The following is a 26,773-nucleotide window of genomic DNA, read 5'->3' on the forward strand; positions in this document are numbered from 1 at the left end:
AGGGGTCCCCCCCTGCTATCTCCAGGAGCAAGACTACTCTCTTCTCTGAGCGGCCCTTTCCACACCTCTGCCCCCACCGAAGCCCTCCCTCCCCTCTCAGACCCCTTAGCCCTCCCTCCCCTCTCAGACCCCTTCCAGGCCTGCTGAGCCCCCTGCACCTCTTTCAGGAAGCCTCCCAGAGCCCCCGCGCCGTGCCCTCAGCACCAGGGGTCAGGCTACAAGTTTCCTCAGCCCCACTGGTCTCTGCCCTAACGCAGGCGAGTTCTGGAGCCAGACAGGGGTGAGCAAGGTGCCAGGGTTGTGGCCCCTCATCGCCCCTCTATGATCTCTGACACCTCTCCGGGTGGCATCAGGCCCCCATCACAGCGAAGGCTGGGTGGTGGGGGCACTGCGCTCAGGGGGGCCGTCCCGCCCTGTGGCCCGGGGGCGATTTCCCGCACCGGAGGGCTGCAGGGAGGGGGCGTGGTGGCGCCCTCGGGATTTATGAGAACCAGGCGTCGACTTCCTCCGTTGCGACATCCAGGCCTCCTCCAGGCTCCCATTGTCCCTGCTGCGGAGAGTCTGGCCACAGCGGCGGCTCTCGCGAAGCACCCGTCAGCGAGGGGCGCTTCGAGGGCGTCCGCGTCCCATACACCCGCCACGCAGGACATTCCCCCGGCCCCACGCTCCGCGCTCCCGGGGCCACCACCACCGCGGGCTCGAGGGGTGGCCTCCGCGAGGAGGAGTGGGAGTCCCGCGCCTGGCCTGGGGCCGGCTCGGCGACATGGGGACCCCCGCCCAGATGGGGCGACTCGGAGCCGGCTCCTAACCCCTCTCTCCGGGCCCCAGGACCGGGCAGTCTCGGCACCGCAGCTGCGGGGAGCCAGCAAGCACCGGCCACCGGCGCCGCTCGGGCTCCGTGGATGGCCGGGGGCGGGGCCGGGGCCGGGAGGCGCGCGCCTCGCGGGCGGGGGGCGCGCCGCGCGGGGCTGGGCTCGGAGCGCGCGGAGCTCGGCTGCCAGAGAGCCGCGCGGGGGACGCGCCGGGACCGCGAGGAGCGCACGAGTCTTCGAGGCGGTGAACGAGGGAGGGAGCCCAGTCCGCCGCGGGCCATGAGCCACCGGGCCCGGGGAGCCCGGCCGCGGTCCGGGCAGCGCTCAGCCGGCGCCCCAGCCCGCTCGGCCGCAGCTGCGCGCCTGTAGGTATGGCCTCCTTATACCCAGCTCCTCGCTCCCTGGTCCTTCCCCCGGGACCCCTGTCTGTACCCGGGGACGTGCGCTGTGTGCGCACCGCTGCCCGAAGGAGAGCGGCCGCACGCGCCTCGGTCCGCGCGTGTCGTCTTTGTGTGCGCGGGTGGGAGGGAGGAGGGCGCGCGAGGGAGGGGAGGCGCCCCCGGCTGGGATCTGCTCCCCGATCCCCATCCCGGGCGGGGCGGGGAGCCGCTGGAGGGGCCGAGCCGCCTCTGGAGCAGCTGCGCCCCCGCCCCCTGCTAGGGCCCCGGCCGGGTAGTGGGGCGAGAGCAGCCGGGCCCTTAGAGGAGGGGTCTCTGGTTGGGGGAGGGGGTGCCCAGGTCTCTTCCCTACGCTGGGAGCGCTGGGAGGGGGCGTCAACCTAGAATGAGGGTGAGGGCCACGGGATGGGATCGGGGAGGACCTCCTCCAGGCCACAGGCACGCCCTCCCTTTGGCCCAGGCCCCCCTTTCTCGACCCGCCCAGCCGGGGAGCTCCCCGGAGCCCCCGATTGCCGGGAGGATCGTGGAGGGTGCCCAAGAGGCCGGCGCCTTTAAGAAGGGGCGGGTTCGTGCCCTCCATTCAGGCCCTTGGGCCTCGGCCATTGATGAACCTGCGGGCAGCGCGGGCCGGAACCGCGCCAGCCCAGCGGGCTGAGGCCGGGCAGAGGCAGGGACGCATCCTGGCCCCCTGCAGCCCCGAAGTGGGGGCCTTCAGGGAGGGAAGTCTGCAGTGACTGGAGCCTCTCAGGAGCCACGCAAGGAATAAGCCAGGATCTACGTGCACTTAGAGCTAGTGCAAGGGAGAGCCTCAGGCTAGGCTGTCAGACCTGGGTGGAACCCTACCAATGCCCCCGAGCCAACATCACCTACCCTGTAAAATGGGATGGTGCTGCCTGCCTCCTGGCTAAGGGACCGGCAACTCCCGGCAGGAATTGCGTCCCAGAGTCAGGTCCCTGGAGCTCCTCTGGGAGGACTGGGGACAGGGGGTGTGGTTTCCCCAAGAGGTTTTGACTTCCTCTTGAGCTGAAGCCCCCCCTACTGTGTCCCACCTTGAACTCTCCCAACCTCTTCCCTCCTGGCCTCCCCGCTCCACGCAGGAAGAGGTTGGGAGAGTGACCTAGAACTTTTCAGCTCCAGGAGCTTTGGGAGAGGTCTGGTGGTGGCGGTGGTGGCACTTCTTTTAGGCTAGTGTGGATCAGGGCATTTTTGGGGTCTCAGAGACAGTTTCCCACCAGCTACTTCCTTAGAGGTCTGTCCCACCAACATACAAGAACAGCCCCACCCCGTGGCAGGCCGGCTTCTGATGCTGCTTGGTTGAATGCTTCTAGGTAATCAAGGGTTAATGCACACGCTTTTCTTTTTACCCTTGTGAAAAATCTGTCTAAAGTTTCTAAATCCCTCTTCCCTACTTAGCGTGAATCTCCTAGGGAGGACTTCTATACAAGTACCCAGGGGTGGGCTTCCCTTGGGGGTCTTGGAAGTGGGATCTCCACCCAAGTGATCCTGGGCCTCCCAGGGCTGAGCTTTTGGTTTCAAACTTACTTGTGCCAAGCTAAGGGCATCAGGGTCGCCGTTCGTGTCATCTTTACAACAATCCTGAGGGTTTAGTGCTATTATTATCCCCACACACTTAGGGAGGGGAAGTGACTGGCCCAAAGTCCCGCAGTCAACAAGCCAGGCCTCCCAACCACTCCTCTCTGACAAGAGGCTGGCACTTCTTGCCCTGCCTACCCAGCCTGGGTTGCAAGGAATTGGGGGTTTAGGGGCTTCAGGCCTCCTGGCTGCTGTCTTCCTGGGGCTACGCTCGTTCTTACTGTCCAAGTGAGGCCAGGGGACTGGTCAGAGCCCTGGGGCCTGGGGAGGTTTCTCTTCCCTGCTCACCTGGCTGGGTGCCGTTTTATGGCTATGCTCTGTCTAGGGGGATAGCAGGTGTGACCCCTCAACACGAGGTCACAGCCCACACCTGTTTGGGCAGAGCAAGGCAGGGCATCGCTGTGTGGGCGTGCAACATCTTTTGGTTCCTCTGGGTAAAGCAGGGTTTCGGCCCCATTCTCCACATACTTCCGGGCCATCTGAGGGTAGCGCCCACCTGGGGGGTGGGGAGGACAGCCAGCCAGGAGCTCACGGTTCGGTGGAAGAGACAGGCCACAGCCATGTGGTGTGGTGGAGGGGCAGGGGGCAAGGGTGGAAGTGGGAAGAGGATCAAGGGGCGTTCCCGAGGCCTCTGTGGGCTTGGGGGCCTGCCTGCTATTGGGGCAGAACAGGAGAAGTAGGCAGTGCCCGGCTGGGTGCTGAGGCTCTGTGCAGAGGACAGGCAGGAGTTGGAGGAAGAGGATGTATTTGAACTTGGATGTGGTGAGTTTGAGGTACCTGGAGATCAGCCAGGCTGGGAGTTGAGCTCAGAGAAAGGCCCAGGGAAGCTTTATTAGCACCTGTAGTCTCCAGAGTTCGGGGATGCTCAGATCTTAGGGGTGCCACCAGAGGTCTCAGGAGGCAGTGGTATGAGTGTCCTGGAAAAGCCAGAAGGCAGCTGGGTGGGATGAGTTGGTGAGGGGCACTAAGGGGGTATCCTGCAGGTTTAGGGGGCTGGGCCAGGGCCCATGTGAGAGTTATGACACTGGGGGAGTGGAAGGGGCTGAGTGTCTCAGGCCAAGGCTGGAGATGGGAGGGGGGAACCTCTGCTTTGCAACCCCAGAAAGGCAGGGTGGGGTGGGAGTAACCAGGGCCAGTGCAGCTGGAACCAGCCCAGCCTGCCCTCCACCTGCAGAGCCCATCCAGGAACTGTCCAGCACTGGGTGCTCCTGAAGGAGGCTGAGTCTGCCTCTTGAGCCCACAGGCCCTGGCTTAGCTTGTTGTCCTGGCCCCCACTCCCTGCTTATCTGACCCGCACTTCCTGCAGAGCCCAGCTGTGGATTCCCCCGCCTCCCCACCCAGCCACTCAGAGTGCCCCATCCTCTAAAGGTGGTCATTTCCTTTCCTGAAACAGGGATTCAGTCTTCCCACTCTGCCCTTGGAAGCGGAGTTCCCCAGAAACAGGTCTCATTAAGGGACCAGCCTGGAACTTGGCTCCATACCCCCCCTTTTTTTTTTTTTTTTTTTTTTTGAGACAGAGTCTTGCTCTGTCGACCAGGCTGGAGTGCAGTTGCGTGCAATCTCAGCTCCCTGCAACCTCCACCTCCGGGGTTCAAGGAATTCTCATGCCTCAGCCTTCTGAGTAGCTGGGGTTATAGGTGTGCACCACCACGCCTGGCTAATTTTTGTATTTTTAGTAGAGACGGGGTTTCATCATGTTGGCCAGGATGGTCTCAATCTCTTGACCTCCTGATCCACGCGCCTCGGCCTCCCAAAGTGCTGAGATTACAGGCATGCTCCACTGCACATGGCAGTCTTGAGTTTTGGAAATGACTGGGCTCCTGGGAGGAGAACAGACTTTAGAGGAAGTAAGATCAGGATCCCGGGGACCATAAAGCAGCTGCTGGAGTGCTGCATGCAGGAAAAATAGTTATGTGAATCCCAGGACGGCAGCCTGGACCTGGAGGAAGGAGCTGAGTCCTCGGTATATTTCAAAGGTCCAGCCAGCAGGATTCCATGTGACTTCTTCCTTTCTATCGGGCTTTGGGGAACATCAGAAGAGGTCACTGAGGAAGTGAGGTCACCAGAGGCTCATGGGGACCCCACTTGAAAGCATCCATCATCCCAGCCTCTTCTGCCAGCCCCAGGAATGACCCTGAGGTCCCTGAGACTACTATTTGGGAAGAGAATGAATGCAGGACTGCCCCTTCTGCAGACACCACCTCCTGCCTCCCCAGTTGTCTTTCTCTTATTTTTTGCAGTCTCCCTCTGTCGCCCAGGCGGGAGTGCAGTGGCGCAATCTCGGCTCACTGCAACTTCTGCCTCCTGGGTTCAAGTGATTTTCCTGCCTTAGCCTCCGGAGTGGCTAGGACTACAGGCGTGTGCCACCACTCCTGGCTAATTTTTGTATTTTTACTGCAACCTCCGCCTCTTGGGCTCAAGCAGTTCTCCTGCCTCAGCCTTTCGATGGCTAGGGTTACAGCGTGCACCACCACACCCGGCTAACCGGCTAATTTTTGTATTTTTAGTAGAAACGGGGTTTCACCATGTTGGCCAGGCTGATCTCGAACTCCCAACCTCAGGTGATCCACCCACCTCGGCCTCCCAAAGTGCTGGGATTACAGGCGTGGGACACCGCGCCCGGCCCCAGTTGTCTTTCTCTTTACACACATCCATGCTGCTTGGAATGGCTGCCTGCTGTAGTCCCACAACACACACGTGTGCATGTACACACACACCCACACAGCCCCAGAGAGTCCTAGGGGAGCTGGAAGGAGGGGACAGGTGGGCGCATTGATCACAGGCCTGAAAGTCACTGCGCGCTCTTCTCGCCCGCAGCCGCAGGTGGCTGCGATGGGACGGAAGCCATGAATGGTGCCGACCCTGGCCCCGCCGCAGCCGCCCCGGTCCCGGTCCCGGTCCCGGACTGGCGGCAGTTCTGCGAGCTGCATGCGCAGGCGGCCGCCGTGGACTTTGCGCACAAGTTCTGCCGTTTCCTGTGGGACAACCCAGCTTACGACACGCCCGACGCCGGCGCCTCCTTCTCCCGCCACTTCGCCGCCAACTTCCTGGACGTCTTCGGTGAGGAGGTGCGCCGCGTGCTGGTGGTTGGGCCGACGACTCCGGGCGCGGCCGTGAGCGCGGAGGCCATGAAGCCGGAGCTCGCGGACACCTCTGCACTCAAGGCGGCGCCCTACGGCCACTCGCGGAGCTTGGAGGACGTGTCCACGCCCGTGGCCACCAAGGCCCGCGTTCGCAAGGGCTTCTCGCTGCGCAACATGAGCCTGTGCGTGGTGGACGGCGTGCGCGACATGTGGCACCGGCGCGCCTCGCCCGAGCCCGACGCGGCAGCTGCCCCGCGCACCGCCGAGCCCTCCGCCGAGCCCCGCGACAAGTGGACGCGGCGCCTGAGGCTGTCGCGGACGCTGGCTGCCAAGGTGGAGCTGGTGGACATTCAACGCGAGGGGGCGCTGCGCTTCATGATGGCCGACGACGCGGCCGCGGGCTCCGGGGGCTCGGCTCAGTGGCAGAAGTGCCGCCTGCTCCTGCGCAGGGCTGTGGCCGAGGAAGCTTCCGCCTGGAGTTCTTCGTGCCGCCCAAGGTGAGTTACCCACTAATCCCACCTCCTGGGGGGACCAGAGGAGGCGCCTGGACAGCAGCTGAGGGTGCCAGGGACTGCCTTTGGGGACCGCGTGGTCTAATCTGGTTGACAGGGTGAAGTATTTGGTGCCAGGACCCTGGGAGGTGGGCCTGTCATGCCTCTTGAACAAGTCACCCCTTCAACCCCGGTTCTTCCTTTGCGAGGAAGGGTCCTCTGGCTACACCAAAGGGTTCTGGAGCACTAATTTTTTCTTTTCGTGTGTGTGTGTGTGTCCGTGTGTGTGTGTGTGTGCGTGTGTGTGTGTCCCTCTGTCACCCAGGCTGGAGTGCAGTGGTACGATCTCGGCTCACTGCAACCTCTGCCTCCCAGGCTCAAGGGATTCTCCTGCCTCAGCCTCCCAAGTAGCTGGGATTTACAGGCACCCACCACGATGCCCGGCTAATTTTTGTATTTTAAGGAGAGACAGGGTTTTGCCATGTTGGCCAGGCTGATCCTGAACTCCTTACCTCAAGTGATCTGCTTGCCTCAGCCTCCCAGTGGTGGGATTACAGTCGTGAGCCACCATGTCCAGCCTTTCTTTCCTTTTTGTTTTGAGACAGGGGCCGTCACTCAGGCTGGAATGCAGTGGTACAATCATGGCTCACTGCAGCCTTCACCTCCCAGGCTCAAGCAGTCCTTTCTTAGCATCCCAAGTAGCTGGGACCACACACACCGCCACTCCCAGCTAATGTTTTTTATTTTTCGTAAAGACGGGATCTGACTATGTTGCTCAAGTGGTCTGGAACTCCTGAGCTCAAGAGATCCTCCCCCACCTTGGCCTCCCAAAGTGCTGGGATTACAAGCATGAGCCACTGTGCCCAGCCCAGGGCACCGTTCTTGATGTTGTTCAAGAGCCCGGCTACCTGCCCTCCTCTCCTGCAGCCCAAGGGTGCCTGGCACCTCCCAGAGCCGAGGCCTGCAGGGATGAGGGCAGGAGTGACCAAGCACATTCGCAGAGGGCTCCCTGGGAGGTCTGTGTCTGACTCCATGGGGCTCTGCTCTTCCCCAGCTCAGCTGCCAGACTCCAGCCCAGCCCCTGCCCAGGGGGTCCTTTTCTGGCCAGGGGGATGCCAGGCTTCTTTCTGGCTGTCACCAACATTGTTGCTCACTGGCATGCACTGACCCTTCCCCTCTTAGGGGCTGGCCATCAGGTCCCTGGCAGTAGTGTCACGTCTTCTCCAAGGTGGCCCCCCTGCTTTGGAAAGTGGGAATAGCTGTAACAATAGTGCCCACCCTCTGAGAGCCCACAGTGTGTCCAGACCCCAGCCTGGTGGGCATCTGCACAGACACACTGTCATCCTCTGGGTACCCCACCCCGGCGAGGTGAGCACATGGTCCCCAGATTACAGAAGAGAGCGCAGACAGATGCTCAGAGAGGAAAGTGTGGCCTGCCCGACGTCACCCAGCTGGCGGGTGCCAGAGCTGGTCTAACATGGCAGGGCATGGTGGCGCGCACCTGTAGTCCAAGCTATTTGGGAGGCTGAGGCAGGAGAATCGCTTGAACCCAAGAAGCAGAGGTTGCAGTGAGCCAAGACTGCACCACTGCCCTCTAAGCTAGGCGACAGAGTGAGACCCTATCTCAAAAAACCAAACCAAAACAAAACAAAAAACTGGGGGCCGAGCGCGGTGGCTCATGCCTGTAATCCCAGCACTTTGGGAGGCCGAGGCAGGCGGATCACCTGAGGTCAGGGGTTCGTGACCAGCCTGACCAACATGGAGAAACCCTGTCTCTAATAAAAATACAGGATTACATGCCTGTAATCCCAGCTACTTGGGAGGCTGAGGCAGGAGAATCACTTCAACCCAGGAGGCAGAGATTGTGGTAAGCCGAGATCACACCATTGCACTCCAGCCTGGGCAGCAAGAGCGAAACTCCGTCTCAAAAAAAAAAAAATTCTGATCTAATGATACCTGCCACCCTGGTGGTCCCAAGAACAAAAGGAACATGGAAGTGGAGGTCCTTGGGCACTGAGAGGTTTAGGCAGGGGGAGGTTTTGCTGGTGCAGCAGCCGACAGCACCACCGGGGACCCCACACCCACCTCCCGCATCAGGGCCCACTCTGTCCCTGGGTGCTCTCTGAGTCACCCGCCGCTTCTTGGCTCTCTCTCCATCTCTCAGTCTGCTGGGGTGCAGGGGTGTGGGCTCCCCAAGGCTTATTGCCCACGAGCCACATGGGCCCTGGAAAAGTGACTTCCCGGGGACACAGCTACTCTCTGAAGAGCTTTTTCCCCAGGTCCCAGCACCCCTACACTTCCCTAGGGCTTTTTTCCTGCCCAGGCCCCTGCCTTTAATTCCCTGGGAGAAATCCTAGACCCCTAAGCCCGACTCCACTCCTTGTCAGAAAGGGAAACCGAGGCCCAGTGACGGGTGGGGTGGGGCTTACCTGGGGTCACCCAGAGGGCAGGGACAGAAGCCCAGGGCTCCAGTGCCTTGGGCCTGAGTGACAGTCACAGCTGCCCTTCTGCAAATAGCAGTGTCTGCTGCCCTCGGAGAAGGGGAAGGAGCAGCTGGTGCCCGACCCCGCCCCACTCCACCGCTTAGTCCCAGCAGAGCCCACTAATTTTGCTGCTGGCAGAGGGCAGCGTTCCTGCAGGGTCACTGGGCCCTTCCCCTCCTTTGTGTCATGCAAAGGTGGGGGCATTTGTGGGTATTCAGGAGTCATTCCCATGGGAGGGCAGCTCCTACCACGCTAAGAACTTGGTTGAGTTTCCCAAATGTGTCTGGTCCCAGGAGACAGGCTCCCAGGGTGAGTGAGCCCCCTGGGATGCCCTGAATGATACCCCCACTGCCTCTGCACCCACCCACGGTCCAGATCTCTTGCCTCCAAGAGGCCTAGATGCACCCTTGGAGCAGTCAGGAGCTCGGGGCCTGCAGGCTCAGAAGCCATTGCCTGGCACCTTAGATTTCCCTCTCACACAACCTTTGAGGTGCCAGCCCTGGTGAGTCAGGTCTCTGGCTTCCTGCCTCCTCACCCCTGCAGGAAGAGCCTCCTGAACTCCAGGTCCCCTCATTGCCCTATGCCAGGCCAAGCCCTGGGGACCCAAGGAACAATGAGGCCGGCCCCCCGCCATTAGGGAAACCACTGGGAAACCTGGTATTTTCAAGATGCTTGCAAATCTTACTGGGGTGAGCCCCGGAGGAAAAGCTTGGGCTACCTAAGTGTTCACCAGGTGGCCAGCACCCTGGAACAGCACTTTTGGAGGTTCAAGCTCTGTGGGCAAAGGCCTGGAGTTGTAAAACAAGTTGACCATTCAGGCATGTGGGCACAGTGAGTTGTGGCTGGAGCAGGTGGGAGGAAGCTGGACCAGGACTGATGGACCTCAGATTCCAAACTGGGGAACCACAGCATCTCTGGCCAGCAGGATACCTGCTGAAGCTTCCAGTCCAGGCCTCCACTGCAGGCCTCTGTCTGCTCTGTCCCCAGCCCCGCTGGCCGGCACGATGGCCACACACCGGGGTTAGCCAGGCCCCGTTCATGCTCCAAGCCTAGCCCTGCACCCGCTGGACAGGGGCCAGTTCTTCCTGGAATTCCCATCTGCCTGCCCATCAAATGTGTGGCCTTTCCATTTCCTCCTAAGAAAGTTCCTGTCCTGGAGACAGCCCTGCTGGGAATCTCACTCAGGCCAGCCCCAAGAGGGCCTCAGGCTCACGGCAGGGAGCTTTGAGGCAGAGCGAGTGGGGCCAGGCACAGAGTGGTGGTCCCACAGAGCCCTGTCAGCTCACCTTGGATCAACCCTGCCCGCAGTGTTGTTGGGAACACTGGTCCCTTTTACTCACTCCAGGAAACAGTGAGCCCCGTTCTGAGTCGGGGGCTCCAGGCCCTGCTCTGGAAGGTCGGGTCTGTAGTAGGAGACCAGCATTTTTTCTTTAAGCAACCAGGTTTTAAGACCCATCATTTTTTATTTTTTTATTTTATTTTATTTTATATTTTGAGACAGGGTGTCACTCTGTCGCCCAGGCTGGAGTGCAGTGGTGCAATCTCAGCTCACTGCAACTTCCGCCTCCCGGGTTCAAGTGATTCTCATGCCTCAGCCTCCCAAGTAGCTGGGATTACAGGCACGCACCACCACGCCTGGCTAATTTTTGTATTTCTAGTAGAGGTGGGGTTTCATCATGTTGCCCAGGCTGGTCTGGAATTCCTGACCTCAGGTCATCCTCCTTGGCCTCCCAAAGTGCTGAAATTACAGGTGTGAGCCACCACACCCAGCCAAGACCAGCATTTTTTAAAACGTGAACTAGAATAGAATAGAAAATATCACACTCTGTCACACACAGGAAGGGTAACTATTGTCTGGTGAGATGTTTGTTTCAGAGATATTTTTACCTGCGTATGTGTGTATTGGGCCCCAGTGTTAAATGTATTTCTCACAATGGGTCAAGGTCAAAAATAAGAAAACCACAGATCTCGTGGGTGCATTGGGCAGAGGGCAGCCCAGGTGGGGTTCTCTCCTCAGGGCTTGGAGGTGGGAGGCTCAGATGTCAATTCTGGTTCTGTCCTGGACTTGCAAGGTGACTATAGGAGGAGGTCCTTTTTTTTTTTTTTTCTTTTCTTTTTTTCAGGCATCGTCTCATTCTATCACCCAGGTGGGGGTATAGTGGTGCCATCATAGCTCACTGCAGCCTCGACCTCCCCTGATCAAGCGATCCTTCCACCTTAGCTTCCCAAATAGCTGGAATTACAGGCACGCATGCCACCACACTCGGCTAAGTTTTTTGGTCTCTTTTTGTTTCGTTTTTTTTTCTGTGAAACGGAGTTTCATTCTTGTCGCCCAGGCTGGAGTGCAATGGCGCAATCTCAGCTCACCGCAACCTCCGCCTCCTGGGTTCAAGCGATTCTCCTGCCTCAGCCTCCCAGATAGCTGGGACTACAGGCATGCACCACCACGCCTGGCTAATTTTGTATATTTTTTAGTAGAGATGGGGTTTCTCCATGTTGGTCAGGCTGGTCTCAAACTCCTGACTTCAGATGATCCGCCCGCCTCGGCCTCCCAAAGTGCTGGGATTACAGGCGTGAGCCACCACACCCAGCCCATTTTTTGGTCTCGAGTAAAGGTAAGGTCTTGCTATGTTGTCCAGGCTGTCCTTGAACTACTGGACTCAGGCCATCCTCCTGCCTCGGCCTCCCAAAGTGCTAGGATTATAGGCATGAGCCACCATGCCTAGCCAGGAAAAATTTCTTTCTTGTTTCAAAGAAATGCCTTCCTCAGCTTCCCCCTCTGTGAAATGGGGATTGGGATACCTCTGTACCAGGGCGGCTGTGGCAGTCTATATGAGGGCCACTCTAACGCCTGGCAGCGGGGAGGGGATGGAAAGGGTGTCGGGAAGTGCTGGGGCCACTCACTGTCCTTTTTCTGGCCCCCAGGCCTCCAGGCCCAAGGTCAGCATCCCACTGTCAGCCATCATTGGGGTCCGCATCACCATGCCCCTGGAAATGCCAGAGAAGGATAACACATTCGTCCTCAAGGTGAGGTCTCACCCCTAACCTCAGAGATCCTCCGGCTGCCCCAGGCCATCTTCCCTTTAGGTGCTACAGCTCCGTAGGGGAGCGAGGGGAAGGAGCCTAAGGCAGGACAGTAGTGGGAGGGAGCCCTGGTGTGGGGGGTTCCCAGACCCTATGACAGATGCCTAGCACATAGCTAAGACTTGAGTCTGGGCTCCACAGCCAGGTGCCTCGGGCGTCGCCCAACATCTGGGCCCCTTGCTCCCATTTACCCCTGGGCCTGGGCGAAGCTCATCAGTTTCACTTCCTGCCCTCCCTTCCCCCACTGGAGCTAGCACACACCCACCTCACTGGTGGCCAGCCAGCAGCAGTTATGCAAATGTTCCCGTCCCAGGGCACTGGAGTGTGGGAACTGGGCGGTCTCCCACAGAGCGCACAAAGGCATCAAGGGTGGGCGGGGAGGCACCCCGGTGGGTCTAGGGGCAGCCCAGCCTTTCCGAGGCCCCACACCGCTGCCAGGGTGGCCTGCAGGGGTTTCTGAGGACACGGCTCCAGGCTGCCAGAGCTGTGGTCCCTGGGCCTCCGCAAAGGATCAGAGGGTGTTGGTGAAGCAATGTCCCCGGGGAGGCCTGGTCCCACCCACTCATCCTGCATGAAGCCCCCACCCTCTTCTCCCAGCTTCTGGTTGTGTTTGTGTTTCTGCCCGTTCTCATTTGTTTAGTCACAGACTCACTTATTCATTTAGCGAGTGTTTACCAACCCCGGACCCTGAGTCATCCCAGGCTGGGGGCTGGGGACACAGCCCCTGCCCACCTGGTACCCTCTAAACTGCTGATCATGCATGACAGCCTTGAGGCAGAGGGGCTCACCTGCCTCAGTTTCCCCATCTGTTCAGAGCGGGATTAAAGGCAGTCTCCGAGAACCCTCCCAACTCTGTCATCCTGGGAGCCCAACAACTACATTTTTTTGGGTTTTTTTTTTCTTTGTTTGGAGATGGGTCCCACCCTGTCACCCAGGTTGGAGTGCAATGGCGCGATCTCGGCTCACTACAACCTCCTCCTCCCGGGCTCAGGTGATCCTTCCATCTCAGCCTCTTGAGTAGCTGGGACCAAAGGCACACGCCACCATGCTTGGCTAATTTCTGTATTTTTGGTAGAGACAGCGTTTCACCATGTTGCCCAGGCTGGTCTCGAACTCCTGAGCTCAGGAGATCTGCCCTCCTCAGCCTCTCAAAGTGCTGGGATTACAGGCGTGAGCCACCACGCCCAGCCCAACAACTGCATTTTGACAGAGGCACACCACCGGAAGCCAACAGCACGGGACCTGGGTGTCCCAGAGACCTGGGTTCAGGCCCTGGCCCTGCCACTGGCTGCTGTGTGACTTTGAGCAAGTTCCTTGGCCTCCCTGAACCTTGGTCTTCTCATCTATAAAATGGGGGAAATGGCTCCTCTCCCTCACAGGGCCGTTGGGAGGAGTTGAGCAGAATGCAGGGTTATGCTCTGGGCCTGGCCCCAGCAGGGATGTCTCCTGCCCTCTTCCCCTTCAGAGGCTTCGTATCTCAAGCGCATGGCCATGCCGGTAGAACTCCAGGCACTAAGACATGCAAGCCCCCCTACTCAGTGTGCTTGGCCAGCCTGTCTCTCCACTCAACTTGAACCCCACCCCTGGGGTGCCAGGGCATGGGTTGGGGATGCTGGGCCACCCATCCCTCCCCCTGCCAGCATGGCCTCCTCAGAGGCTGCATCTCTAAGGCAGAGATGCTGAGATCAGTGGGGTGGGACATATCCCCAGTGGGGAGGCCCAGAAGGGAGGGAATACAGAGTGTGAGCTGGGTCCCTGGCCTGAGTTCCAGGTGGTGCCCGACGGTGACCCCACTTTCTTTCCTGCTGCTCATGCCCTTGAGCCCTGCTGTGGGAGAAGGGGATCAGCCATTTGACCACTCTGACCCTATGTCCTGTGGTCTGGAGCCCATCTGCTGACTGTGTTCTGCACTCCCGGCCACCTTCCTCCCCAGGTAGAGAATGGAGCCGAATACATCTTGGAGACCATCGACTCTCTGCAGAAGCACTCATGGGTAGCTGACATCCAGGGCTGCGTGGACCCCGGGTGAGTGTCCAAGTGGCCCGAGGATGGGTAGACAGGCTGGGTATATCCTTGGTCCAGCCTTCACCAGGAGCAGCTTCCTAGCAGGGCGGGAGCTCAGCTTGAGAAATAAGCAATTCAATGCGATTCAGGTTGGTGCCAGCCAGGATCACCCTCCTTAAAATACCCCCTACCTCCAATCGCCAGCAGACTCTGTGAGGCCTGCTCTATGGGGCCAGGGCCTGGGGACCTGGAAGGAAGTTGGACCAGGTCTTGTCTTCACCCCAGAGAGCCTCAGAGCACTGGGAGTTGGGCAGAGATGGCAGTGAGTCCCCAAAGGGCTGGGGACCTGGTGCAGTGGCTCACATCTGTGACCCCAACACTTTGGGAGGCCCAGCTGGGAGGACCGCTTGAGCCAGGAGTTCAAGACCAGCCTGGGCAACATAGCCAGACCCTCTCTCTCTCTCTCTCTTTTTTTTTTGAGACAGGGTTTTGCTCTGTTGCCCAGGCTGGAGTGCAGTGGTGTGATCTTGGCTCACTGCAATCTCCGCCTCCCAGGTTCAAGCAATTTTCCTGCCTCAGCCTCCTAAGTAGCTGTGATTACAGGCGCCCACTACCATGCCCAGCTAATTTTTATATTTTTAGTAGAGACGGGGTTTCATCATGTTGGCCAGGCTGGTCTTGAACTCCAGACCTCAAGTGATCCGCCCAACTCAGCCTCCCGAAGTGCTGGGATTACCGGCATGAGCCACTGTGCCCAGCCAACCCTGTCTCTTAAAATAAAAAAAAATAGAAAGAGCTGGAGAGAGGCTCCTAACCCAGGCCTGGGCTCAGGTCAGGGAAGAGTTGCTGTTAGGCATGCTCACCTAACCCGAGGCTTAAATAAAGAGTGGACCAATGCCAGGCAGAGGAAGATGGGAGAGGGCAGAGAGAAAAGCCCAGCAAAAAGAGTGGAAATGGAACTGGGCACGGTGGCATGCATCTGTTATCCCAGCTACTCAGGAGGCTGAGGCTGGAGGATCACTTGAGCCCAGGAGTTGGAGGCTGCAGTGATCTAGGATTGTGCCACTGCACTCCAGCCTGGGCAACAGAGCAAGACCCTAACTCTTAAAAAATAATAATAAAAATTTGGCCGGGGCCAGGCAGAGTGGCTCATGCCCGTAGTCCCAGCACTTTGGGAGGCCGAGGTAGGCGGATCACCTGAGGTCAGGAGCTTGAGACCAGCCTGGCCAACATGGTGAAAACCCATCTCTACTAAAAATACAAAAATTAGCCAGGCATCGTGGCGGGCATCTGTAATCCCAGCTACCCGAGAGGCTGAGGCAGGAGAATCGCTTGAACCCAGGAGGCAGAGGTTGCAGTGAGCTGAGACTGTGCCATTGCACTCCAGTCTGAGCGACAGAGCAAGACTCTGTCTCAAAATAATAATAATAATTTTAAAAGGTGTGCAAGTGTACAAGCACCTGGGACTCGCAGGGAACATCAAGGCCTTTGGGGTAGCCAGTGAGGAGGAGATTTTGATGAGAGCTCAGGAAACGGGTAGGTCAGGGACAATGGGAGCCATGGCAGGTAATAGGCAGAGGGCAGTTACGGTCAGCTGTGAACAGGAAGAGCAGCAAGAAGGTTGGCTCCACCATCCAGGAGAGATGCCAGGCCAGGAGTAGGAGGGATAGGCAGCCCGACAGGCTGAGCAATTGGCAGCAGCTCTGCTGGCTAATGGGGTGAGCCAAGCCCCGGGGGGAAGGGCCGCTGCTTTCTAATTAACAGCTTCATTTAAAGAAACACAATTAAGGTCCTGGGCGCCTCCCAGTTCCTGATCCACAAAGTGATTGTAATCCCTCCTCCACTGCCCTCCGGACCATCTGCTCTGCAAACTCTTTCCCCAGCCGCTGTGAAGGTGAACCTCACTTAGTGGAATTTTTGAGCTGGCAGGGTCCCAGACACCTCATGTCACAAATCGGGAGAGAAACCTTCCCACCCTCTGAGGGTCTCCACGGGATCCCAGGAGGAGCCCAGCCCCTCAGGGATAGTGGGCAGGGATCATGGGCCCTCAGTGGGGACTGTCCACTCAGTGGTATCCGGGCCAAGAGAGAGCCTTCCCCTTGGCTTTCTGAAGTTTCAGTGGAAAATCAATTTGCAAATGGCAGATAAATGAGAGAAAAGGCATACAAATTTATTTATTTTTATTTTATTTTATTATTTTATGTTTTAGAGGTAAGGTCTTGCTCTGTCGCCCAGGCTGGAGTACAGTGGTGCAATCAAGCTCACTGCAGCCTCGACCTCCTGGGCTCAACTGATCTGCCTGCCTCAGCCTCCCAAGTAACTGGGACTGTAGGCACATGCCACGATGACTGGCTTAATTATTTTTTTTTTTTGAGATGGAGTCTCGCTCCATCATCCAGGCCGGAATGTAATGGCACAATCTCAGCTTACTGCAACCTCCACCTCCCAGGTTCAAGCAATTCTCCTGCCTCAGCCTCCCAAGTAGCTGAGATGATAGGCACCTGCCAACAAGCCCAGCTAATTTTTGTATTTTTAGCAGAGACGGGGTTTCCCCATGGTGGTCAGGCTCATCTCGAACTCTTGACCTCAGGTGATCTGACAACTTCATCATCCCAAAGTGCTGGGATTACAGGCGTGAGCCACTGCAACTGGCCTTTTTTTTTTTTTAGAGACGGGATCGGGATCGTGCTATGTTGCCCAGGCTGGTCTTGAATTCCTGGGTTCAAGAGACCCGCCTGCCTCAGCCTCCCAAAGCACTGGGATTACAGGCATGAGCCACAGTGCTTAGCTGCACAAGGCAGATTAATAGGAGAAAAAGCGTGTAAATTTATTTAACGTGTATACATAGGAGCCTTCAGAATGAAGACTCAAAGATACAGGGGAGGGCCAGGCGTGGTGGTGCACGCCTGTAATCCCAGCACTTTGGGAGGCTGAGGCAGGCACATCACCTGAGGTCAGGAGTTCGAGACCAGCCTGGCCAACATGGGGAAACCCCATCTCTACTAAAAATACAAAAATTAGCTGGAGGTGGTGGCGGGCCCGCTGTGATCCCAGCTACTCGGGAGGCTGAGACAGGAGAATTGCTTGAACCTGGGAGGCGGAGGTTGCAGTGAGCTGAGATTGCACCACTGAACTCCACGGGGTGACAGAGTGAGACTCAGTCTCAAAAAAAAAAAAAAAAAAGCCCAGGCATGGTGGCTCATGCCTGTAATCCCAGTACTTTGGGAGGCCGAGGCAGGCAGATCACGAGGTCAGGAGTTTGAGACCAGCTTGGCCAACATGGTCAAACCTCATCTCTACTAAAAATACAAAAATTAGCTGGGCCTGGTGGTGGCATGCGCCTGTAATCCCAGCTACTTGGGAGGCTGAGGCAGGAGAATCACTTGAACCTGGGAGGCAGAGGTTGCAGTGAGCCGAGATCACGCCACTGCACTCCAGCCTGGGCAACAGAGGGAGACTCTGTCTCAAACAAAAGATACAGGGAAATGGTCCATTTTTATGCTTAGGTTCAGCAAAGTATGGACAGCAGTGTAGAAAGAGGATTGGACACAAAGGGTAGGATCTAAAGGGAATAGACTGAGCAGGGGACCCAGCCAGGCCTGTCTGTCCAGATTCTTCTTGGCCTCTCTGAGTAGCATTCCTTCCTTCTGGGTGTGGGACAGAACCCTATCTTGAATGGGGCTCTTATGACCTACAGTCAAACCAGGCAGATTGGGTAATTTCTTTCTTTCTTTTTTTCTTTCTTTCTTGCTTTCCTTTCCTTCTTCCCTTTCTTTCTTTCCTTTTGTTTTTACTTTTTTTTTCTGCTCCGTTGCCCAAGCAGGAGGGCAGTGGGGCATGATCACAGCTCACTGCAGCCTCCAACTCCTGGACTCCATTGACCCTCCTGCCTCACCACCACGCCCAGCTAATTTTCTTTTATTAAGACAAGATTCTCAGGGCCGGGCGCGGTGGCTCATGCCTGTAATCCCAACACTTTGGGAGGCCAAGGTGGGCGGATCACCTGAGGTTGGGAGTTTGAGATCGGCCTGGCCAACATGGAGAAACCCCATCTCTACTAAAAATACAAAATCAGCCGGGCGTGGTGGTACATGCCTGTAATATCAGCTACTCGGGAGGCTGAGGCAGGAGAATTGCTTGAACCCCCAGGAGGCAGAGGTTGCAGTGAGCCAGGATTGCGCCATTGCACTCCAGCCTGGGCAACAAGAGCAAAACTCTGTCTAAAAAAAAAAAAAAAAAAAAGACATGTTCTCCCGGCCAGGTGCAGTGGCTCACGCCTGTAATCCCCACACTCTGGGAGGCCAAGGCGGGCAGATCACCAGTTTGAGACCAGCATGGCCAACATGGTGAAACCCCATCTCTGCAAAAAATACAAAAAAAAAAAAAAAAATTAGCTGGTCATGGTGGCGCATGCTTGTGATGCCAGCTACTCAGGAGGCTGAGGCAGGGGAATCACTTGAACCCGGGAGGCAGAAGTTGCAGTGAGCTGAGATCGTGCCACTGCACTCCAGCCTGGGTGACAGAGCAAGACTCCCATCTCAAAAAAAACAAACAAACAAAAAAGATGGGGGTCTCGCTATGTTGCCCAAGCTGATCTCAAACTCCTGACCTCAAGTGATCCTCCCACCTCAGCCTCCCAGAATGCTAGGATTACAAACATGAGCCACTGTGCCTGGCTGGATAATTTCTTTATGACAAGTTTTTACATAGAATATTTTTAGGTTGGCCGGGCGCAGTGGCTCACGCCTGTAATCCCAGCATTTTTGGAGGACGAGGCAGGCAGATCACGAGGTCAGTTTGAGACCAGCCTGGCCAACACAGTGAAACCTCATCTCTACTAAAAATACAAAAAAATTAGCCGGGCATGGTGGCAGATGCCTGTAATCCCAGCTACTCAGGAGGCTGAGGCAGGAGAATCGCTTGAACCCAGGAGGCAGAGGCAAAGTGAGCCGAGATCGCGCCACTGCACTCCAGCCCTGGCAACAGAGTGAGACTCCGTCTCAAAAAAAAAAAAAGAATATTTTTAGGTTTTATGACTACGTTTTGGAAAAAGGGGTTCTGGTTTCTGTGACCCACCTTGGGAAAGAGGGACTTTTGTTTCTCTGGTGCCTCTGGGGAGAAGAGGACTGAGAGACAAGTAGGCAGGAGAAGGTCAGAGAAAAACTTTTTTGTTCGAGGCTGCTGCTGAGGACTTTGTTTTGCGGTATTGTTTTCTGAGCCCCAACAGTGGCCTGGTCAATCACACGGTGGCCACAGAGCCAGTGTAGGGTGGGACAGAGGGACATGGAGGCAGAGGGAGGTGACCAGAGCCAGGAGGCCTAGATGCTGGGCCATGGGACTGCCAGCCACTGCCTGGCCACATAAGTAGCCTGTGTTCCGAGTCCAAGTCCCACGGCAGGACATGGTTTCCATTTCTTGTCTCCACAGTGACAGTGAGGAAGACACCGAGCTCTCCTGTACCCGAGGAGGCTGTCTGGCCAGCCGCGTGGCCTCCTGCAGCTGTGAGCTCCTGACTGATGGTAGGGAGGGGGACAGGGTTGAAGGAGGGGCACACTCAGGGTGGACAGATAAAGATACGTGCATCTTACCTGCCACTTCCCCAGCAGTCGACCTGCCCCGCCCCCCAGAGACGACAGCCGTGGGTGCAGTGGTGACAGCCCCCCACAGCCGAGGTCGAGATGCCGTCAGAGAATCCCTGATCCACGTCCCGCTAGAGACCTTTCTGCAGACCGTGGAATCCCCGGGCGGCAGCGGCAGTGACAGCAATAACACAGGTGCCAGTGGGGACAGGCTGCTCTTCCCATCCCACCTCTCCTGGATCCCCACCCCCAGCCATGGCCACCCATGGGCTCCCTAAACCTCGCTAAGCCTCAGAAGCTGTGACATCTCATCCTCCTGGGTCCTTCACACGTCTCCGAAGTACTTCTGGCTTTTGTAGACTTGTCTAGGAACCTGGCCCCTCCCACTGGACCCAGTTTCAATAGAAAATGTTCACAGGGGCCGGGTGCGGTGGCTCACGCCTGTAATCCCAACACTTTGGGAGGCCAAGGCGGGCGGATCACCTGAGGTCAGGAGTTCGAGACCAGCCTGGCTAACATGGCAAAACCCCATCACTACTAAAAATATAAAAATTAGCTGGGTGTGGTGGTGCACACATGTAGTCCCAGCTACTCGGGAGGCTGAGGCAGGAGAATCACTTGAACCCGGGAGGCGGAGGTTGCAGTGAGCCGAGATCACGCCACTGCACTCCAGCCTGGGTGACAGAGTGAGACTATGTCTCAAAAAAAAAGAAAGAAAAGAAAATGCTCACAGGGGCTGGGTGCAGTGTCTCACACCTGTAATCCCAGCCAGTGTTTTTTGAGGCTGAGGATCACTTGAAGCCAGGAGTTTGAGACTAGCCTGGACAACATAGCAAGACGCTATCTGTACAAAATTTTTGAGACAAGAGTCTCACTTTGTTGCCCACGCTGGAGTGCAGTGGCGGATCACAACTCACTGCAACCTCCACCCCCAAGTTCAAGCAATTCTCATGTCTCAGCCTCCTGAGTAGCTGAGATTACAGGTGCCCGCCACCTCGCCCGGCTCATTTTTGTATTTTTAGTAGAGATGGGGTTTTGCCATGTTGGCCAGGCTGATCTTGAACTCCTGACCTAAGTGCTGGAATTATAGGTGTGAGCCACCACGCCTGGCCACAAACATTTTTGTGCCTGTAGTCCCAGCTACTTGGGAGGCCGAGGTGGGAGGATCACTTGAGCCCAGGAGGTCAAGCCTACAGTGAACTGTGATCACACCATTGTACTCCAGCCTGGGCAACAGAGAGAGACCCTGTGGAAAAAAAAAGAAAAAGAAAAGAAAAGAAGAAAGGAGGGAGGGAGGGAGGGAGGGAAGGAAGGAGCTCACAGAAAAGGGTCCATAGGGTTGGAATCAGGGATTGGGAACAGGCGACTGGATTTGTTCCTAAGTTTGCTGATGACTTACAGAGCAACTCCAGGATAGTCCTTCACAGCTCTGTGCCTCAGTTTACCTCATAGACTTCACCAGTGGGTTGGGTCAGCTCCCTGCCCAACTCTAAAATTATTCCAGCTGGGCACAGTGGCTCATACCTGTAATCTCAGCACTTCAAGCGGCCAAGGCAGGAGGATCGTTTGAGCCCAGGACTTCCAGACTAGTCTGGGCAACAAGACTCTGTCTCTACAAAAAATAAACAAAAATTAGCCAGGCATTGTGGCACAGGCTTATAGTCCTAGCTACCCAGGAGGCTGAGGTGGGAGGATTGCTTGAGCCCAGGAGGCCAAGGCTGCAGTGAGCTATGATTGTGCCACTAGACTTCAGCCTGGGTGACAGAGCGAGACCCTATCTCAAAAAATAAGTTAAATAAATAAATAAAATTATTTGGCTGGGCGCAGTGGCTCACACCTGTAATCCCAGCACTTTGGGAGGCCAAGACGGGCGGATTGCCTGAGCTCAGGAGTTAAGACTGGCCTGAGCAACATGGTGAAACCCTGTCTCTACTAAAAATACAAAAATTAGCCTGGTATAGTGGTGCATGACTGTAATCCCAGATACTCGGGAGGCTGAGGCAGGAGAATCACTAGAACCTGCAAGACGGAGGTTGCAGTGAGTCGAGATCACGCCACTGCATTCCAGCCTGGGCAACAGAGCAAGACTCTGTCTCAAACAAAAAAATATTCAGGCCAGGTGCAGTGGCTCACACCTGTAATCCCAGCACTTTGGGAGGCCAAGGCAGGAGGATCACTTGAGCCTAGGAGTTCGAGACCAGCCTGGGGAACACAGCAAGACTCCATCTCTAAAAAATAAAAAATAAGGCTGGGCGCAATGGCTTACGCCTATCATCGCAGCACTTTGGGAGGCCGAGGTGGGTGGATCATCTGAGGTCAGGAGTTTGAGACCAGCCTGACCAACACGGTGAAACCCCATCTCTACTAAAAATACAAAAATTAGTTGGGTGTGGTGGCGGGCGCCTGTAATCCCAGCTACTCGGGAGGCTGAGGCAGGAGAATCGCTTGAACCCGGAAGGCAGAGGTTACAGTCAGCCACCGGGATTGCAGCATCGCACTCCAGCCTGGGCGACAAGAGCGAAACTTCGTCTCAAAAAAAAAAAAAAAAAAACTAAAACCCAACAAACTTTTTAAAAATTATTCCAACAGCATTTTGCATGTAAAAAAACCAACAAGATGTCACCTCTCTTCTCACATTTATTTATTTGTCCCCCTTTCTCCTTCCCCCCATGTTCCTCACACTGTCATCCCCACCTCAGGGGAACAGGGTGCAGAGACGGATCCCGAGGCTGAACCCGAGCTGGAGCTATCCGACTACCCATGGTTCCACGGGACACTGTCCCGGGTCAAGGCTGCTCAACTGGTTCTGGCAGGGGGTCCCCGGAACCACGGCCTCTTCGTGATCCGCCAAAGTGAGACTCGGCCTGGGGAGTACGTGCTGACCTTCAACTTCCAGGGCAAGGCCAAGGCAAGTGTGTGGGGGGCGCCATGGGGGTGCAGTGGCCAGCCCTGAGGGAGAGGGGTCATGGTGACCCCGGTCCTGAGGCTGTGCCCTGGAAGCAGCTGCAGGCGAACAGGTGTGGCATGACTTCCCACGGGCCCCACTCACCCCAGCCGTGCTCCGTGAGCCACCTGCGTCCCTCCTACACATCACTGAGGGACTGCAGTCAGCCCTATTTCAGCCTCTCCATTCTCCAGAAGGGGAGGCCACCTACTGGCGGCTGAGCCCTCAGGAGGCTGGGCCCTTCTAATAACCCAAATTTGCAAATCCTTTCAGCTCCTGCGCGCGGGGGATCTCATAGCACTGGAGCTTCGGAGGGTCTCCACCCAGAGATTGCCCAGTGGGGGGTGGGAGCCAACCAAGGCCCTCAGAGCCCCACCTTCTGCCCCACCGACCTCAGACAGCCCCTCTTCCCTGCCCAGGTTAGGTCACCAACCCCTGAGGAACACACACGGGCAAACCCTAGAGACCCAGCAGGGGAGGAGGAGCTGGGCTGGGTGGGAGAGCTGTGCAGGGTCTGGGGGGTGGGGTTCAGCATTGGAGGGGACAGCCTGATCAGAGACCTGCAGGGGAGGGAGAATTGTGGAGGGGAAGACAGTCAGGGAGGCGATCCCGACAGCACCCAGCTGGATCAGAGGCATGATGGTACACCCAGGCGGTGTGCTTTCAAGGAAGAGGATTCCTTGCTATATTGACCTAAAATGCTTTGTTTTTGTTTTTGTTTTTGTTTTTGAGACAGTCTCGCTCTATCCTCCAGGCTGGATTGCAACATCGCAATCTCAGCTCATTGCAACCTCCGCCTCCCGGGTTCAAGCGATTCTTGTGCCTCAGCCTCCCAAGTAGCTGGGATTACAGACACGTACCACCGCACCTGGCTAATTTTTGTATTTTTAGTAGAGACGGGGTTTCACCATGTTGGCCAGGCTGGTCTCAAACTCCTGACCTCAGGTGATCCACCCACCTCAGCCTCCCAAAGTGCTGGGATTACAGGTGCGAGCCCCCACGCCCGGCCTATTGACCTGAAATTCGAAGGAAAATTTGACAGCAAAGGCAAATGATTATGGGGGGGTGCAATGTGGCCAGAGGGGGCAGGAACCTCAGTGCCCGCCCCCGCATCCCAGGTTTCCGATAAGGAAACACTCAGCCTGGGCTCCTGCCAGGACGGATTTCCTGGCGGCCCCTACTAGAGGAGGGAGAACCTTAGGACTCCTGCTCCAGGCCTGCAGCTGGGGGACAGTGTCTCTCTGCAGGCACCCCGGCTGCCCTAACCCCTAGTGGCTCAGTGCAGAACCTCTGGTGGCTTCTCTCCTCCGCCAGGTTGGCCCCACCGTGCAGGAGGTAGCACCTCCACCAGGGACATTTCCTTGGCAAGCAGCCACTCTTACAGTTCCTCCAACAACCAGGTGCTTAAGGCCATCCCTGGTGACGTGCAATTTACTTCTCAGCCAGTGCTGCTCCTGGCAGCCTCCCAGAGGGCCTGGATCTGACTCATGCCCAAGCCAGAGGCTAGGATGGGGGAACAAAGGGTGGGTGGCAAGCTCCTCTCCTTCCTGGAACAAGACCCAGCCTTGAACCTGCCTCTCACCTCTCTACCCGGCTGCTCTTCTCCCAGAGTGGAGATGACTGCCCCAGGACTGATAATTGAATGGTGGGACAAAGCAGGAACCCCAGCCTCCAGCTTACATACCTCCTGGGAGGGAAGATCACTACCTTCCCAGAGGCAACTCTTTCCACCTTCACAGAATAAATGTCTGGAAGGTCTGGCAGAAGATTGGGATGCGTCCAACTTGCTTCTTCTCACCCCAGGGACCCAGCTGTGCCCTGTGCAGGCTCTGCCCAGCTATGAGGCTGTGGTGGGACCCCTCTGTGCTGTTTCTTTCGGGCTGAGTCCCTGCATTGTCCTAGCAACTTATTCTGCTAAGTGGCAGAGCTCACTTGTGGGACCGCCACCCCGCTCCAGGGATTGTCTGTATTTTTTTGTTTGTTTTTTAAAGGGTTGGGGGGTAGCTCACCATGTTGGCCAGGCTGGTCTTGAACTCCTGACCTCCCGTGATCCATTCCCCTCAGTCTCCCAAAGTGCTGGGATTACAGGCGTGAGCCACCGCACCTAGCAGATTGCCTGTCTTTTATGCAGGTGGCCAGACCAGCTCCCCCTCCTGGGCTTGGGGCTATGCGTGTACCCTCAAACCACTCCTCTTAGCTCCCCTCTTGCCCCACACACCCCAGAGATAGCCACTTTTTTCTGCAGTGGGATACATGTTGAGCAAAATAGGGCTTAAGTCAGAGACCTGCAGCTCTCCACTAGACACCACAGGCCTATGGTTTCTTACCCTGAGGCACCTGCCTCACACAGGCCCTAGAGACCTAGAGAGAAGCCAGCCCTGTTCCAGCTGTTCCCACAGCGTGCCGTCACTCCTCCCTAGCCAGCCCTGGGGAGCTTTCCATGCCTCCGGGTTTTGGCTCTGCAGGGACAGAGGGCCAACCTCTAGCCTCCTGGGCTGGGGGAACCACCCAAACAGGAGTTTTCTTCCCTGCTCTGTGCTCTGTGACCATGGGCCAGTCACTCCCCCTCCCTGGGCCTTGGTTTTCCTATCTCTAACATGGGGGCAGTAATCCCTATCTTCTGGCGTTAGGGAGGGGATTAGAGATTATAGGTGTGTAGGGCATGGGCCCATAGTGGGGGTGCTCCCAGCATGGGGACAATGCCTGATGCCTTCCATCTCAGCCTGGGTCCATTGCCCCCATTCCCCATCTCCAGATGGGGCTCACGTGTGAGGGGCCCCCTGGCCCTGACACAGCCCCATACAGCCCCTGTGAGCCTTGGTCCTTCCATCAACCCCCAAAGGCGCTTACCCAGGTGCCCAGCCCCGGACCTGTCCCTGACCACACCCACCTGTACCCACAGCACCTGCGCCTGTCCCTGAATGGCCACGGCCAGTGTCACGTACAGCATCTGTGGTTCCAGTCTGTGCTTGACATGCTCCGCCACTTCCACACACACCCCATCCCACTGAAGTCAGGGGGCTCGGCCAACATCACCCTTCACAGCTATGTGCGGGCCCAGGGCCCCCCACCAGGTAAGATGCCGCCACCTGGCTGGTGTGATTACTCAAGAAGACTTCCCGTTGATTACTCAAGAAGGTGGTCCCTGGGGTGGGATGAGCCCCAGGTCTCCTGTCCCATAGCCTCAGCCGTGTCCCTCCCACCGTAGCCTAGCCACAGCAATTTCAAGCAGTCACGTCATAAGGAATGGAGGCAGAAGTGGCAGCCTAGAGGCAGCCAGGTCCCTAATGATTCCTGGCAAGGGGAAGGGGGCGCCCAACAGCAGTGCAGGTGGGTGTGTGGGGGTGGGGACAGGGGTGTGGATTGGGGCAAGTGGGATGAAAGGAGCTGGGCATATGGATTCCTAAGCCCTGCACTGGGGAGGCTCAGAGCAAAGCTGCTGGGACCGAGCACTAAGGGCATGGGTGCATGTGCATGCGTGTGCTTGTGTGTGTGCATGAGTGTATGTGTGCATGTGCCCGTGTGCGTGCATGAGTGTATGTGTGCATGTGCCCGTGTGCGTACGCTTACGTGTGCGTGTGCGTGCATATGCATGAGTGTGTGCATGCGTGCATGGGCACGCGTGTGCTTGTGTGCCTGTGTGCGAGCGTGTGCATTATGTGTGCGTGTGTGTGCACTCCTGTGCATGTGGCTATATGGGCGTGCACACGCGTGGTTAGGTACATGTATGTGTGTGTGCTTCTGTTTATGCATGTGGGCAGGTGTGCTTGCATATGTGTCCGAGGACATGGGCTGCAACTCGGAAACCTGAGCGTGGGCCCTGGCCCCTTGAGGGATCCTGGCCTCCCTGCAGGATGTGGCCAGCCCAGGTCCCCACTCACGCCCTGCCGTCGCCTTGTTGCAGAGCCGGGCCCCACGCCCCCTGCCGCGCCCGCGTCCCCGGCCTGCTGGAGCGACTCGCCCGGCCAGCACTACTTCTCCAGCCTCGCCGCGGCCGCCTGCCCGCCTGCCTCGCCCTCCGACGCCGCCGGCGCCTCCTCGTCCTCTGCCGCGTCGGGGCCCGCCCCCCCGCGCCCCGTCGAGGGCCAGCTCAGCGCGCGGAGCCGCAGCAACAGCGCCGAGCGCCTGCTGGAGGCCGTGGCCGCCACCGCCGCCGAGGAGCCCCCGGAGGCCGCGCCCGGCCGCGCGTGCGCCGTGGAGAACCAGTACTCCTTCTACTAGCCCGCGGCGCCGCCCGGGTGGGACACGCCAGGCTCTTCAGTGAAGACACGATGTTATTAAAAGCCTGCTTTAGGGACTGCA

The 26,773-nt window shown here is 57.5% G+C and overlaps 1 protein-coding gene across 1 annotated transcript; it reads left to right on the plus strand.

Moving 5' to 3' along the window:
* Positions 1–1,060: 1,060 nt before the first annotated feature.
* On the plus strand, positions 1,061–26,773 carry LOC100987922 (SH2B adapter protein 2). Its single transcript, XM_063605826.1, is given in 10 exon segments — positions 1,061–1,181; positions 5,621–6,349; positions 6,352–6,383; positions 11,786–11,887; positions 13,878–13,969; positions 19,376–19,467; positions 19,552–19,722; positions 22,227–22,435; positions 25,374–25,545; positions 26,376–26,773. Coding segments are annotated over 9 exon segments (1,887 nt in total). The 5' UTR covers positions 1,061–1,181; positions 5,621–5,649; the 3' UTR covers positions 26,693–26,773.

The sequence above is a fragment of the Pan paniscus genome, chromosome 6 (assembly GCF_029289425.2).
Source record: "Pan paniscus chromosome 6, NHGRI_mPanPan1-v2.0_pri, whole genome shotgun sequence".
In the NCBI taxonomy this organism is placed as follows: Eukaryota; Metazoa; Chordata; class Mammalia; order Primates; family Hominidae; genus Pan; species Pan paniscus.